General features: G+C 42.9%; 1 protein-coding gene across 5 annotated transcripts in view; it reads left to right on the forward strand.

Annotated features, from left to right (window-relative positions):
* The window catches only part of far1 (fatty acyl CoA reductase 1), a 135,814-nt gene that overhangs the window by 74,778 nt on the left and 46,641 nt on the right, over positions 1 to 14,395 (forward strand). For all 5 annotated transcript variants that reach the window (XM_063061594.1, XM_063061597.1, XM_063061593.1 and 2 more), the window contains 2 exons: positions 1,739 to 1,914; positions 12,785 to 12,964. In XM_063061594.1, the coding sequence (XP_062917664.1) occupies positions 1,739 to 1,914; positions 12,785 to 12,964 (356 nt within the window). The remainder of the gene's footprint in view (positions 1 to 1,738; positions 1,915 to 12,784; positions 12,965 to 14,395) is intronic.

The following is a 14,395-nucleotide window of genomic DNA, read 5'->3' on the forward strand; positions in this document are numbered from 1 at the left end:
CTGAGTTCTAACCTTAAGGAAAATTAATCTTCAGGTCAAGATGGTGCTGAGCTGCAATTTCCGCAGAGGTTGTGGCTCAGGGTTAGTTGTTCTTTTAAGTTCACGGGGGTGGTTGTGGGGACAGAGGGGAGTTAGGGGTCACGTTAGGGTTTAGGAACAGGGATGTGGAGGAATTAGAGGACAGACTGGAGTCGAAACCTCTGCTCTGCATTGGAAGGCCAGCGATGTGGATGTGATTGAATGTCGGGCAGGCAAAGCAGAGGGGATGAGGGCTGGTGGCCTTCCCGATCCAGTGAAATGTTGGCGTGTTCCGAGATTAGAGTTCCATGCAAACAGGAGGCATGACGGTTGGGAGATGCGTGGATACGCAAGTCAGGGCAAGACACAGACCAGTGTTCAAGGCCTATCGTTTGCGATCTCATCATCAGCAAGTCTGGAACTCAAGGCTTTGAGTTTGGTTCCTTACCCAGGGTCCATCTTCATCATAATTAGTGAGTCCTGGATTGATATCAAAGATCAATCAGAAGTTCAAATCAAAGCCCAAAGGTCGATTGGAGGTCCAGGAGTTGAGACCCAATGGCCAGGCCACAAGTCTGTGAGTTCGATGGGGAAGTTGAAACCCAATGTCTGTAAATTCATAAGTCTGCTGGAGGCTGAAGATGTCTTGCCCTTGGGTTAGAGGACTCTGTATGTGCATGGGTGAGCAGGAGGGAGGACTGGGTCTTGTTTTCCTTTTGTTGTTTTGTTGCTTGTGTTCTGCCAATCATTGTAGACATGCTGTGTTGGTGCTAGAATGTGTTGTGATATGTCTCAGCCCTTTGTTTGATATGTTGGTTGTTAAAGCAAATGGCACATTTCACTGTGCTTCAATATACCGTACCTGTGATAAACGGGTATCCCAATAGCGTGCAGTTACCACGACACTATTACAGCTCTCAGGCTGTTCTGCAGTTTGGAGGTCTATTCTGGCTCAGTCTGTCAGGACACCTCTGTACATCCTTCCTGTGGAATTTGTGGGTTTTCTCCACGTTCTCTGGTATCCTTCCACAGCCCAAGGACATTCTGTGGAGGTAAGTTGCCCCTTGGTTATGGTTAATCGTTGCTGGGGCAGCAGAGCTCAAAGGGTCGGAAGGACCTTTTTTGTGCTGTATTGCTAAATAAGTAAATCTAAAGTCATGTTAGTCCTGGTTGTGAAGTTGTATTCCAATCCTCTTCCATTTCCATGGAGTGTCTGCACACTGCAGTTTTACTAATACCTTTGCCCTTCTGATCTGTTAGTTGCTACAAGGATACTTTTTCTGCCAGTTATTAAAAATGCCATGAAGACATTTCTGCAGATGCTGGAAATTCAGAGCAACACATACACAAAACGCTGGAGGAACTCAACAAGTCAGGCAGCATCTTTGGAAATGAATAAACAGTCAACTTTTCGTGTGGGTTGGAAAGGAAGGGGGAAGATGCCAGAGTAAGAACGTGGGGTGGAGGGGAAACAGTACAAGCTAGAAGATGATGGGAGGAAAAGATAAAGTTCTGGAGAAGAAGGAATCTGATAGGAACTTGAGAGGAAGAGAAGGAGGAGGGGCACCAGGGAGAGGTGATAGGCAGATGAAAAAAAGAGTAAGAGGCCAGAGAGGGGAAATGGAGGAGGAGGAAGGGGGAAAAAATCTTCCAGAAGTTGGAGAAATCAAATTTCATGCTATCAGGTTTTAATTTAATTTAATTTAATTCCCCTTTGCAGCTTTTTGACCGACTGCGGGAAGAGCAGCCAGATTTCAAAGAGAAGGTTGTTGCCGTGAGCAGTGAATTGACTCAGCCAGAGCTCGGTCTTAGTCAGGCTGACAAGGAACTCTTGATATCCTGCATCAACATAGTCTTCCACTGCGCAGCCACCGTACGTTTCAATGAAACTTTGAAGTAAGTACTTCTGAAAAATATTGATGAGTTTTGACTATCGTTTATTGCCTCACTCCACGTCTCTTGAGAATTGAAAGGGACCTTCATGAAGCATGAAAGTGTTTGAAGGTGATGTTGGTTATGCTAAAGCTGTTTGATTGGTGAAGGATCAACTATTTCCAAATCAGGATGCTGTGTGACTTGAAAGGGAATTTGGGGATGGTTATGTTTCCATGTGTTCTAACACCCGTGTCCTTTTATCTGGAATTTTGGAGTTAACGTTAACTTAATACAGACATTTATAAAAATAATAAAATAATTTGTCTATTAACTAAGGAGGGTAAACTTTTTCCTCCTAAATTTCTCCCTTCTCACTTAAATCTCTAGTTCTAGGTTCCCATGATAAAATGCTTATCCTTGTCCCTCATCACTGTTCCCTCTAAGTTGTGTGGATGTGCTGCTACACTGTATCTGAAATGCTCCTGCGCACACAGCCTTTGGAAAAGTTTACAAAATGTGAAAAATTTTCTTTGTACTGTACTTCATCATACCCCTCAATTAATAAATAAAATCAAAAATAAGTGATTTTTCAATTTTCATTCTAAATATTCATTGTATGCAATGCGTGTAACAGAAAAAATTTTCATGCGTTTTTCAGGCCATAGAAGAATTTCTTGCTCAGAGCAGTGGTTGGTCTGTGCAGCTGTTTTAGAAAAAAAATTAGAGGGAGAGTTGCCCCTCATAATTGTATAAACTTTCACAATGTCACCTCTCAGCTATTGGTGTTCCAGTGAGAATAAACATGGCCTATTCAAACTCTCCTTCATTTCTGGCCACATCTTCTGGTGAGTCTCTTCTCACTCTACAACTTGTAGTGTGGCAAGCTCCAACGTGATCTTTCCATCAAAGTTCAAAGTAAATTTATTTTATATATATTTTTATATATATATATCGTCGTCGTCGTGGCTATCCCTCGAGGTCAAGGATGATGGTCTTCGTTCTGAAGAAGTGGCCCATAGAGGGGAGACACCTGTACGTGTATTTGTTTAATGTGTACTTGATGTTGCACTCCAAGAAGCACACGATACTTCACAAATCAACCGTTTCCAGTGGCATGGAAACCATGACGATTGGAGCTGATGGATTTGTTGCAGCCTTCATCTGCCTTCACAGCCGTTGAGTTCGAAGTAACTTCGTCCGCCTGTTCAGCGTTGAGGTCTTGGTTGGATTGTTCTTTGTCAGGGACCTCACCCTCGACCTTACCGCCGTGGGTGACCCTACCAGGAGCATAGCTCCAGACGGCATTGCTCTCGGGATCACAGGACCACACAAGCTTCTCCACCACGACAAGGTGACAAATCATGGAGAAGATATATATATAAAATCACCATATACAACCCTGAGATTTATTTTCTTGTGGGCATTCACAGTATATCAGTGAATCAATGAAAACTACACACAAAAAAAGACTGAGAAATGTGCAAGAGAAGGTAAACTGCAAATACAGAAAGAAACAAATAATAAATAATACTGAGAGCATAATTTGTAGAGTCCTTGAAAGTGTATCTGTAGGTTGTGGAATTAGTTCAGCATTGAGGGCAAGTTAAATTATCCACACTGGTTCATATCTTCCCCTCCCTATACCCTCCAACCTCTAATTATGGGTGGCATGGAAGCATAGCGGTATCACAGTGCCAGCGTTGGGGCTGTCGCCCCTGTCTGCTAGGAGTTTGTACATTCTTCCCCTGACCGCATGGGCTTGCATCGTGTACTCCCACATTCCAGAGAGATACAGATTAAAGTTGGTAAGTTGTGGGCATGCTATGTTGGTGCTGGGCTGCTCCCAGCACATCCTTGGACTATGTTGGTCATTGACGCAAGCGACCTATTTCACTGTATGTTTTAATGTACATGTGACAACTGAAGCTAATCAACTTTCCTTAATCTTTGTTGTTTTCTACAGGTATCCCTCTCTTGGTCTGTTCTGTTCCCCACCCACCCCTCTATGTCCCTTAGCACTTTCCCCTGCATCTGAAGGAGATGTAACACTTTGTCCCTTCACCTCTTCTCTCATCACTAGCCAGAGACCCCAACAGCCCTTCCAGGTGAGGCATTCACCTGAATCTCTTCCTGGTCCACTACATTCAGTGTTTGTGATGTAGCCTCCTCTACATTGGTGAAACTGAGCTAAGACTAGGCAATAGTTTTACGGACACCTTGGCTACGGAGAGGCTAAGAGCAAATTGAAAGAACCTCGCCTCGTTTTCCACTTTGGTTGGTTACAACCCAATGCATCAGAGTTGATTTTTCCAATATTATATAGTCTATATTCCCAGTGTTCTTTGTGTCCACCTAGATTTCACCTCCCTCAGTTTATCTGTCCCTTCCTTATCTCTTTCCGCCTACCATCCACCTGTATTGTGTTTGGTTCTGATTGCTTCATTATAGGAAGAACATGGAAGTTATAGAGAGGATGGAAAGGAAATTTATCAGGATGCTGCCTGGATTAGGCAACATGATTTATGAAGATAGCATGTGCAAGCTAAGGCTTTTCTCTTTGGAGCGACAGAGGCTGAGAGGTGACTTGATAGATGTGTTATCATTATGTGCCGTGTTGTATGATGTTGGGTGATCATGGTCTTTATGATCATGATTGTCCTTGGCAAATTTTCTGCAGATGTGGTTTGCCATTGCCTTCTGGGCAGTGTTTTAACAAGACAGGTGACCCTAGCCATTATGGCTACTCTTCAGAGATTGTCTACTTGGCATAACAAGGATGTGATATGTGCTAGCTGCTCAAACAGCCATCCACCACCTGCTCCCATGGCTTCGTGTGACTCTGATCAGGGGCAGTGGACTAAGCAGGTGCTACACCTTGGCCAAAGATGACCGGCAGGCTCTTGGAGGAAAGGGTGACTTTACACCTCCTTTGGTAGAGACGCATCTCCACCCCACCACCTAGGTAGATGTGTACAAGATGATAAAAGCATAGAGTGGACAGCCAGATACTTTTTCCCCAAGGCAGAAATGGCTAATACAAGGAGCGATGGTAGAGGTAGACATATTAGGGCCTATGTAAGAGACTTTTACATGGATGATAGCAAAATGGATGGTTATGTAGGAGGGAAGGGTTAGATTGATCATGGAGTAGGTTATAGGGTCGGCACATCATCATAGGCCGAAGGGCCTGGACTGTGTTGTTGTCGTTGTCTTAAACCCATCACCCCGACTGGGGCATAGGCTGCCAACAGTAGCTCACCAGATTCCTCTGTTCTGGGTCAGTCTTTCAGTCTTCCAAGGTGTAGATCCTTCTTCTCCCAGGGATGATTTCTTTGGAGCTTCTTTTGGCATTCCTGTAGCTCTGGGTTTTTACAGGATGGGGTTTCTAGCCCCATGGCCAACCCCCTCCTTTTGCATCCGGGCTTGGGACCATCTATGGCAGAGTTGTCTTGTGCTATATTGTTCTGTTTTCCCGTAAAGACCTTCTGAGTTCTTCTAGCATTTTCTCTTTTTTTGGTTCCAAATTCGGGTTTCCCCCACTATCCGAAGGTAGAGCGTTCCTATGAAACTGTTTGTAAGCCGAAATGGCGTAAAACGAAGAAGCAATTACAATGAACTTATATGGGAAAAATTTTTGAGCATTACCAGACTCAAAAAAAACCTACCAAATCATACCAAATAGCGCATAAAACCTAAAATAACACTAACGTATAGTAAAAGCAGGAATGATATGATAAATACACAGCCTATATAAAGTAGAAATACAGTCGGCCCTCCTTATCCGTGAGGGATTGGTTCCGAGACCCCCCGCAGATACCAAAAATCGCGGATGCTTGAGTCCCTTATTTAACCTGGCTGATGCGGGTGGACATTAGGACCCAGGGCAGCACAGGACCGGCTGCCCTCAGTGTTTCTGTTCTGTTGACTTATAATACCTAATTCAATGTAAATGCTATGCAAATAGTTGTTATACTGTATTGTTTAAGGAATAATGACAAGAGAAAAAGTCTGTATATGTTCGGTACAGACGCAACCATCGTAGCTCTTCTGGGAACGCTGATGCTGATTCTCCCATGATCTTTAAGTTCTTGAGGCTGTAGCGCTTTACATAGCCAGCCAGCCAGCCATCCCTAGCACTAACACTTCCACGAATTTCAGCTTCTTTCTGCTTTATTGTACGAATGCTCGATTCGTTCTTACCGACCTTACAGCTCACTTCGGAATGCGACATGCCACTTTACAAAAGATCTAATATTTCTAATTTCTCGGCAAGAGATAGCACTTTACGCTCCCTCTTAGCCTTTGAGGAATTGCTTTGACCTCGTAATTGCTTTTTAGGAGCCATTTTTTCACAGAAACAAAGTAGCGAAGGAGCGAGACGAAGGCGAACAATGCTCGAACAACGAGTGCTGGAGAGAGCACTTCCGGGTTTTCCCGATTTGCGGTTGGTTGAATTCGCGCATGCTGAACTCGCGGATAAGGAGGGCTGACTGTAATGTTTCACTTATCAGAATCGGGAAGATTGAGCCAAAACTGATTTGTAGAAAAAAATCGACACGTGCTCGCATACGCACATACCTGCCCACACAAGGCTTCATGGTCATGGTAGTCTTTTTCGGGGTAAACACAAGTTTAAAGCGGGCGTCATTTTTCATAAAAGCAAAAATCCTCTTTCCGTTAGCGAAAATGGGTACTAATGTAGGTCTTTCGTAAAAGTGAAATGTCGTAAAGCGAACGTTTGGAAAGTGGGGGACACCTGTTCCAGTATGGACAATCTCCTTTTTTTGTTCTTGTTAAACTGGTTGGGACATGTCATGCCAAGTCAATACAGCACAATAGTACCAATTAATCATCATTGATACTTTGTAGCAATTCTACAGGCAGGGTAGTTTGGACAAAGTGGAATAACATGCAACCAAAAAATGCAGAAAGCAGGAATTTTACAAAGTGGGGAGAATGTCCTTACCGTGGGGCAAGAAATTTTGAGTGTGGTTATGGTCTGCCAAGTTTCTCTACTGTGCATCCTAAGCTTAAGTGGGTTACAAATTCATAGCAAGTTTATATTCAAAACATATACAGGTCGACCTTCACTAATCCAGCACCATTGGGACCTGAGGAGTGCCGGATTAGTGTAAATGCCGAATTACAGAAGGATCACATTAAGCAATAGCTAACTGCCTCATCATATCTTTAAAATATCATGTAAATCAGTACAAGTTAGAGGATAATGAAACAGAAATATTAAATGAGCGGCAAGTGAAATTTTAATAAAGTAACATACTGTACAGACACAGTTAAAATACAGGGTACAGCTAAATTTACAGGAATTAACTTGTACAGAGAAGTTTTTTTTAGATTATGAGGACACTCAGTCCTCGTTTATTGTCATTTAGAAATGCATGCACTAAAAAATGATACAATGTTCCTCCGGTATGATACCACAGAAACACAAGACAGACCAAGACTAAAATTGACAAAAACCACATAATTATAACATATAGTTACAACAGTGCAAAGCAATACCATAATTTGATAAGGGCATGGGCACAGAAAAAAAGTCTCAAAGTCCTGATAGCCCCAACATCTCATGCAGACGGTAGAAGGAGAAACTCTCCCTGCCATGAGCTTTCAGCGACGCAAACTTGCCAATGCAGCATCCTGGAAGCACCCGACCACACTCCGACTCTGAGTCCATCTGAAAACTTCGAGCCTCCAACCAGCCCTCCGACACCGAGCACCATCTCTGCCAAGCGCTTTGATCCGGGCCGCGGCCGCCAAGCAACAGGCAAAGCCGAGGATTCGGGGCCTTCCCCTCCGGAGATTTCGGATCACACAGTAGCAGCGGCAGCAAAGCAGGCATTTCAGAAGTTTCACCAGATGTTCCTCCGTGCTCTTACATCTGCCTCCATCAGATCAGAGTTGTGCATGGCCTCCTACTCGATAGATTACAGATATTCATCACCGGAGAGGCCGTGCGCGCTGCGTCGCGTCGCCATCTTCTCCTCCTCCCGATTGAGCACTTCCACTTCTAAATTGAGACGTTTAATATACCTTCAGGCAAAGTTACATGTCTGCAAGTGTGGGTTGTCAGGATCATCAACATCTTCATCTTGAAAAATGAGTGAAGCATCAGGAACTGGTGCTGAAACTGACAACAGTTTCTTCACAAACGGTTGATGTTGGTGGCAGCACATCTGGGTGAGCAGAAGTTGATGGCAGTGGATTCTGAAGTGTTAGCTCCCCTGTTGCACTTTTTCTAGCAATTATTTTGAACATATCTTCCAAGGTAAGCTGTTTCATATATTTTGGTCTCTCTCTGATTAGTTTATCCTGCAGCATATAAACACTCATTATTTCTTGCTCAGTTATAAAACATCGTTGCTCTAATCCTTTCAGCAATTCACCTGTCAACTTAATTAGCCTGTCAATAGAAAGTCTCTCTGCTACCGGAAATTGAGTCATACCTTTGAAGGCCCTGGGACGTAAACTTTTGCCAATGACCAGTAACTTACATCTGTGGGTTCCTGCAGCATTAAAGCAGCCTAGCAAAGTCACACGATCTCTCGATGCCTTATACCCTGTTGGCGATTCTGCATCTGCTGTTGTTAGTGTTCTTCGTGGTGTACATCTCCAATACAAAGCAGTCTCATCATTGTACACCTGCTTGGGGCTTAATTTTTCATTGGAGTCTAACTTGGTGAACTCGTCAACAATCTGTGCTGCTGTTTCCTTGTCATGCTGAATGTTTTTCACCACACACTGCATGAAACTATAAGCCATGATGCTTGAACCGATGAAGCCAGCCTTCACTACAGTCACACTCATATTCTAGTCCTAGTTCTTCAGGAAACACTTTTGCTTGTTCCTTCACCATATCTCCAGATAGTTCAACACCTTCACTAACACGAAGGTTAAGCCACATTATCAGCACTTTATCTAGTTCCGCACTTCTGTCTTTCCTTGTTTTTCTTACGCACATCTGTTTCTTTGAGCCACTATCAGCAAAAAGGTTTAACAGCTTTTCTTTCTGTTTCTTTATATCGTACACTGTGGAAGAGCCAATGTTGTAACACTTGCACAAGCTTTTCACCGATACACCACTGTCCAGTTTTTTTTCCAAGAGTTCAACCTTATCTTTAATAGATAATGTGCAGTGTTTTTGCTCACAGCACGAAGTGGGGCCATAATTGGGGCTAAAAATGAGCCAATGATATCAATAAATGCAGGAAAACAAACAGGAATCGCCTGTCTGTGCGCGCTAACATGTGAACAGATCTAGTGCAACCAAAACAATGCGCAGCAGATTGGTACAGTGGCCCGGGAAATTTGAAATTACAGTTGTGCAGAAAATTTGAAATCAGTGCCAGATTATTGAAGGAACTGGATTACAAGTAGTCGGACTTGTGAAGGTCGACTGTACTACCCTGAGATTCATTTTCTTACAGGCATTCACAGTAGAACAAAGAAATGCGATAGAATCAATGAAAAACTACACACAAAGACCAACAAGCAACCAATATGCAAATACAAAAAATAACCAATAATAATAATTTAAAAAAAATAAATAATATTGAGAACATGAGTGTAGTGTCCTTGAAAGTGAGTCTGTAGGTTGTGGAATCAGTTCAGAGTTGAGGTGAGTGAAGTTACTCATGCTGGTTCAGGGACCTGATGATTGAAGGGTAATAATTGTTGCTGAACCTGGTGGTGTGGGCCTAACGCTCCTGTACCTCCTTCCTAATGGCAACAGTGAGAAGAGAGCATGGCCTGGGTGGTGGTGGTCAATGAGCCTCTACAATGACCGGGAGCTGGCTGAGATGATACAGTCATGTTTTGATTTTTCTCTTTTGTGGAGCTTGCTTTTGCTTTTCCCACCCACACAGTGAATGCAGTATTACCGAATGTTCTGGCTGTCATTTCAGGATGAATCACTTTATGAAGGAGGATTATAAATGTTGTACAACCTTGCATTTTGGAGTATTGCAGTGAGAAACAATAAATCTACTCTTGTAAATGTTTACTTTCATTTAAAGTAGATCTTGTCTGAAAGTAGATTGCTTCTAATTTCTAACATGAAATCTGATCTGGGGCCTTTTTCTAAGATGTTTTATATACATCAGCCCTTATTTGGCACCAGTGTCTCACCAAGCCTGTTAAAATGTTTTTTTTAAACAGTGTTGCTCTAACATTCACCTTCCAGCACTGTAGCTGCAATGAGGCAACCAGAATTGCACACAATACTTCAACAGTGGACAAACCAAAGTTTTAAAACAGCTGCAATGTGACAATATTCAGTACACCAACCAGTGAAGGCTGGGATGTCAAACACTGCCTCTATCACCCTACTTATTAGTGTTACTCCTTGCAGTGAGCTGTGGGTTTTGACCACAAGGTCCCTCTGTATTTGACTTTCCGAAATGTAATACCTTGCGCTTGCTTGGATTAAGCTCCATCTGCCATTTGTCCGTCCATGTCAGTAACTGACTATAGATTGTAGAACCATACAGCATAGTACTTTTGATATGCTTTTAATCAACTTGTCAACCTACTCTAAGATCAATCTAACCATTCCCTCCCAAGTAGCCCTCTGTTTTTCCATCATCCGAGTCTCTTAAATGGCCCTAATGTATCTGCCGCTAACACCACTTCTGTTTCTGTGTTCCATGCACCCACCACCTTGTTTGTAAAATACCTACCTCTGACATCTCCATATACTTTCCTCCAATCACATTAAAATTATGCCCCCTTGTATTAGCTATTTTCACCCTGGGAAAAAGTCTGTAGTTCTCCACTTGATCTACGCCTTTTATCATCTTGTACAATTTTATCTCTCAACCTCCTTTGCCCCAAAGAGGTCAGTATTCTGCTGTATTCTTTGACAGCCCTCTGCACTGCCCTCAACTCCAGCAATCTTTGTGTCATCTGTAAACTTAATAACTCGTCCGTCTGCATTTTCATCCAAGTTATTTACGTACATCATAAACAAGAGGCTCCACTACCTGGTCATGGGCACCCAGGCAGAATAACATCCTTCCACCAGTTCCCTCAGTCTACTATGACTTTTGACTACCAAGTCACTAAATCATAAGCATCTTGATCTTGTAGATCAATCTGTAATGAGGAACCTTGTCAAATTCCTTGTGTCCACAGTCCTACAAAAAAAAAAATTCAATCAAGTTTGTAAGGTATGATCTGCTCTGTCCAAAACCACTTCCTGTTTCTCAAGCCCATCACTCCCACTGGGGCATAGGCCACTGGCAGTAGCTCATCAGAGTCCTCTATGCAGGGCTGAAAGAAGGTCGGTCGACCCTGTGGCTTCTGCTTTCACCACATGACTTTGTCAGTCTTATAGGCAAAGATCTTTCCTCTCCCAGGGATGAGGTCTTTGGAGCTTGTTGGTGTTTTTGTAGCTAAGGTTTTACGGGATGGGGTAATTAAGAACTTATCAACCTCCACTTTAAATATACCCAGTGATTTGGCCTCCACAACCGTCTGTGTCAGTGAATTCCACACATTCACTACCATCCAGCAAAATAAATTCCTCCTCATCTCTGCTCTAAAGGGACGTCCCTCTAACTTAAGGTTGTGCCCTCTGGTACTAGACCCCCCCCCCACTATAGGAAAGATCTTCTCCATATCCATTGTATCTAAGCATTTCAGTATTCAATAGGTTTCAATGAGATTTCCCCTTTCAAAACTTCAGAGTATAGGCCCAGAGCCATCACATACTCTTCATACATTGTCCCTTTCATTCCCAGGATCAATTGCATGAACCTTCTCTGCACCCTCTCCAATGCCAGCACATCCTTTCTCAGAAATGACACTTAAAGCTACTCAAAATACTCCGTACGTGGTCTTCAAATGTGACCCTCCATTGATCGGGGTCGACCATGGATGTGCCCTAGCTGTCTACGTGATACACAAGCAAGGGCAGTACGAAAAGAAGAACAAGCTGTTGACCTTGCAGCAAGCTCCAAACAGATGATGAATCCAAAGGACCGGCAGAGACTGATACAGTTTGGTACCAGTGGCTTGCCAATCACCTTTGAACTCAATGTAGGTCCCTTAGGGACTCCAGCTCTGGATGTTTCTTAGGGTTTACTCCCGAAGCCTTCCCCGTGAATGGGTATAGCTGCAAGGCAGCAGGGTTTTGAGATCAGAGTTTTCTTTCTCTTAGGTTGAGCTGCCAGTCATGGCTGATGAGCCCCATCTGCCCAAAGCAACTGGCTGGCCAGTAACCTGCTGTTGTCCCTTCTCCTGTCAGTAGAAAGGGATCAGCTGGGCATCGTAGCTAAACCACACATGAAGGTCAGAAGCTGGATTTGGATGTTGGAGGCTATTTGAGATGCACGCTATTGGCAGCATTCAATAGGTAGTGGGAGCTTATCCCCACCACCACCCCGGCTCTAACAACCATAATGAACCAGTCTGGCCAATGCCTTGTAAAGGCTCAGCATTACATCCTGTGCCTCTTTTCTTGTACATGTCTATCAAGTCACCTCCTTTGCTCTCCAAAGAGAAAAGCCTTAGCTCGCTCAATTATCGTGATAAGACATGCTCATAATCCAGGCAAAATAATTTCATTACCTGCATCTTGCTGCATTTGAGTGTCAAGATATTTAATATTAACAATGGTAACAACTTATTTATGGAGTGCTTTTCATACAGATGTAGTTCAAAGTGCTTTACAATGGGATAAAGTGAAAACATGAAAACAAAAGACAAAAAGACGTTAGTTAAAAGTAAGATTAAATAGATTTTGAGTTGGTGTTTAAAAGTGTCAACTGGGTCTATATCTCTTATAGTTTTAGGTTTTGAATTCCGCAGATTAGGAATGTCGGTCAGAAAGGCTGATCTGAGGATGAACTCTGTTTTTTTTCTTTCCTTGCAGAGATGCAATGCAGTTGAATGTGGTTGCCACCCGCCGGCTCCTTGCATTTGCACAGTTGATGAAGAAGCTCGAAGTGTTCATTCACGTTTCCACCGCCTACGCGCACTGCAATCGGAAGCATATTGAGGAGGTCATTTATCCACCTCCAGTTGACCCTAAAAAATTGATTGAAGCTCTGGAGTATGTTTGTTGTCTTATTTCTTTCCAGCTCTTTGTGTAAAACTGACTTGATTGGTTAATTTCCACCACCGCCCCCCCCACCCCCCGCCGCAATCTAGTTATTACTTACACATTGTCCACCCTTACTTCCAGGTCATCAAAGGTATTCCAACTACTTTAAAGCTTCCGTAGGTTCTGGGATATTGAATTTGCATTGCTAAAGCTGCATGTTTTGTTTCATTAAGTTAGGGCACAAGAGATAACTTATTTTATTTAGCAATAAATAAGTGCTTTCTCCTAGGGTAAGTCCCTTCTGGCCCAACGAGCCATGCTGCTCCAGCAAACTCACCTGTTTAACCCTAACTTAATCAAGGACAGTTTACAATAACCAATTAACCTACTAATCAGTACGTCTTTAGATTGTGGGAGGAAACCGAAACACCCAGAGAAAATCCATGCGGTTCACAGGGTAAAAGTACAAACTCCTTGCAGACAGCGATGGAATTGAACTTCAAACTCCGAAACACCCCAGTCTATAACAGCATTCTGCTAGCTGCTGTATTACCCTGGCATCCCTAGCAACTTGCAATGCACGATTCATATACTGGCCTGCTGTTGTAGGCTGGAGACGCAATAGTGAAGATATTGGGAATGTGGAACAACATACAAGGAAAATGGAGGTATATAACAGATCAGACAACATCTATGGATGGGAAGGAGCAGTTGCCCGCCGCAATGCTATTGTCTTCTCTTTAACAGTTTTGTGAGACCATTGCTGTCTGTTACCCCTCTGTGCCACCTGTTACCCACGTTCCATTTCTTTACTCACCTTTTTATTCTGGCTATCTCACCTTTTCAAAGTTCAAAGTAAATTCATTACCGAAGTAAGTATATGCCACCACGTACTATGCTGAGATTCAGTTTATTGCAGGCATCACAGTAGAACAGAGATACTATAGAACTAATGAAAACTACACAAAGATCAATGTGCAAAAGCGGGCAAATTGTGCAAAAACATAAAAAAAACAAATAATATGTGAGTTGTAGAGTCCCTAAAAGTGAGTCAGTGTTGAATGTAAAGTTATCCACTCTTTCCAGTCCTGACGAAAGGTATTAACTCAAACTTTCAACTCTCTATTTCAAAGTTTTAAAGTACCTTTATTATCAAAGTACGTGTACAATATACAGCTCAGAGATACGTCCTCCTGCAGGTAGCTACTAAACAAAGAAACACCATTGGAACCCCTTTTTTAAAAAAAACATCAAACACTCAATGCATGGAAAAATAAATCATGCAAACATCAAAAAGTGAGCAAATAACACACAGAATATTAACCATCAAACCACTGAGTCCCCGAAATGGTCCAGGAGTGACAGCGACTGAATCAGTTTAGTTTAGTGCTGTGTCAATGACTGTAGTCCTCAGCCACAGAGCTAGTTCCACACCCAAGC

Source organism: Mobula hypostoma, chromosome 11 (genome assembly GCF_963921235.1).
Source record: "Mobula hypostoma chromosome 11, sMobHyp1.1, whole genome shotgun sequence".
NCBI lineage: Eukaryota > Metazoa > Chordata > Chondrichthyes > Myliobatiformes > Myliobatidae > Mobula > Mobula hypostoma.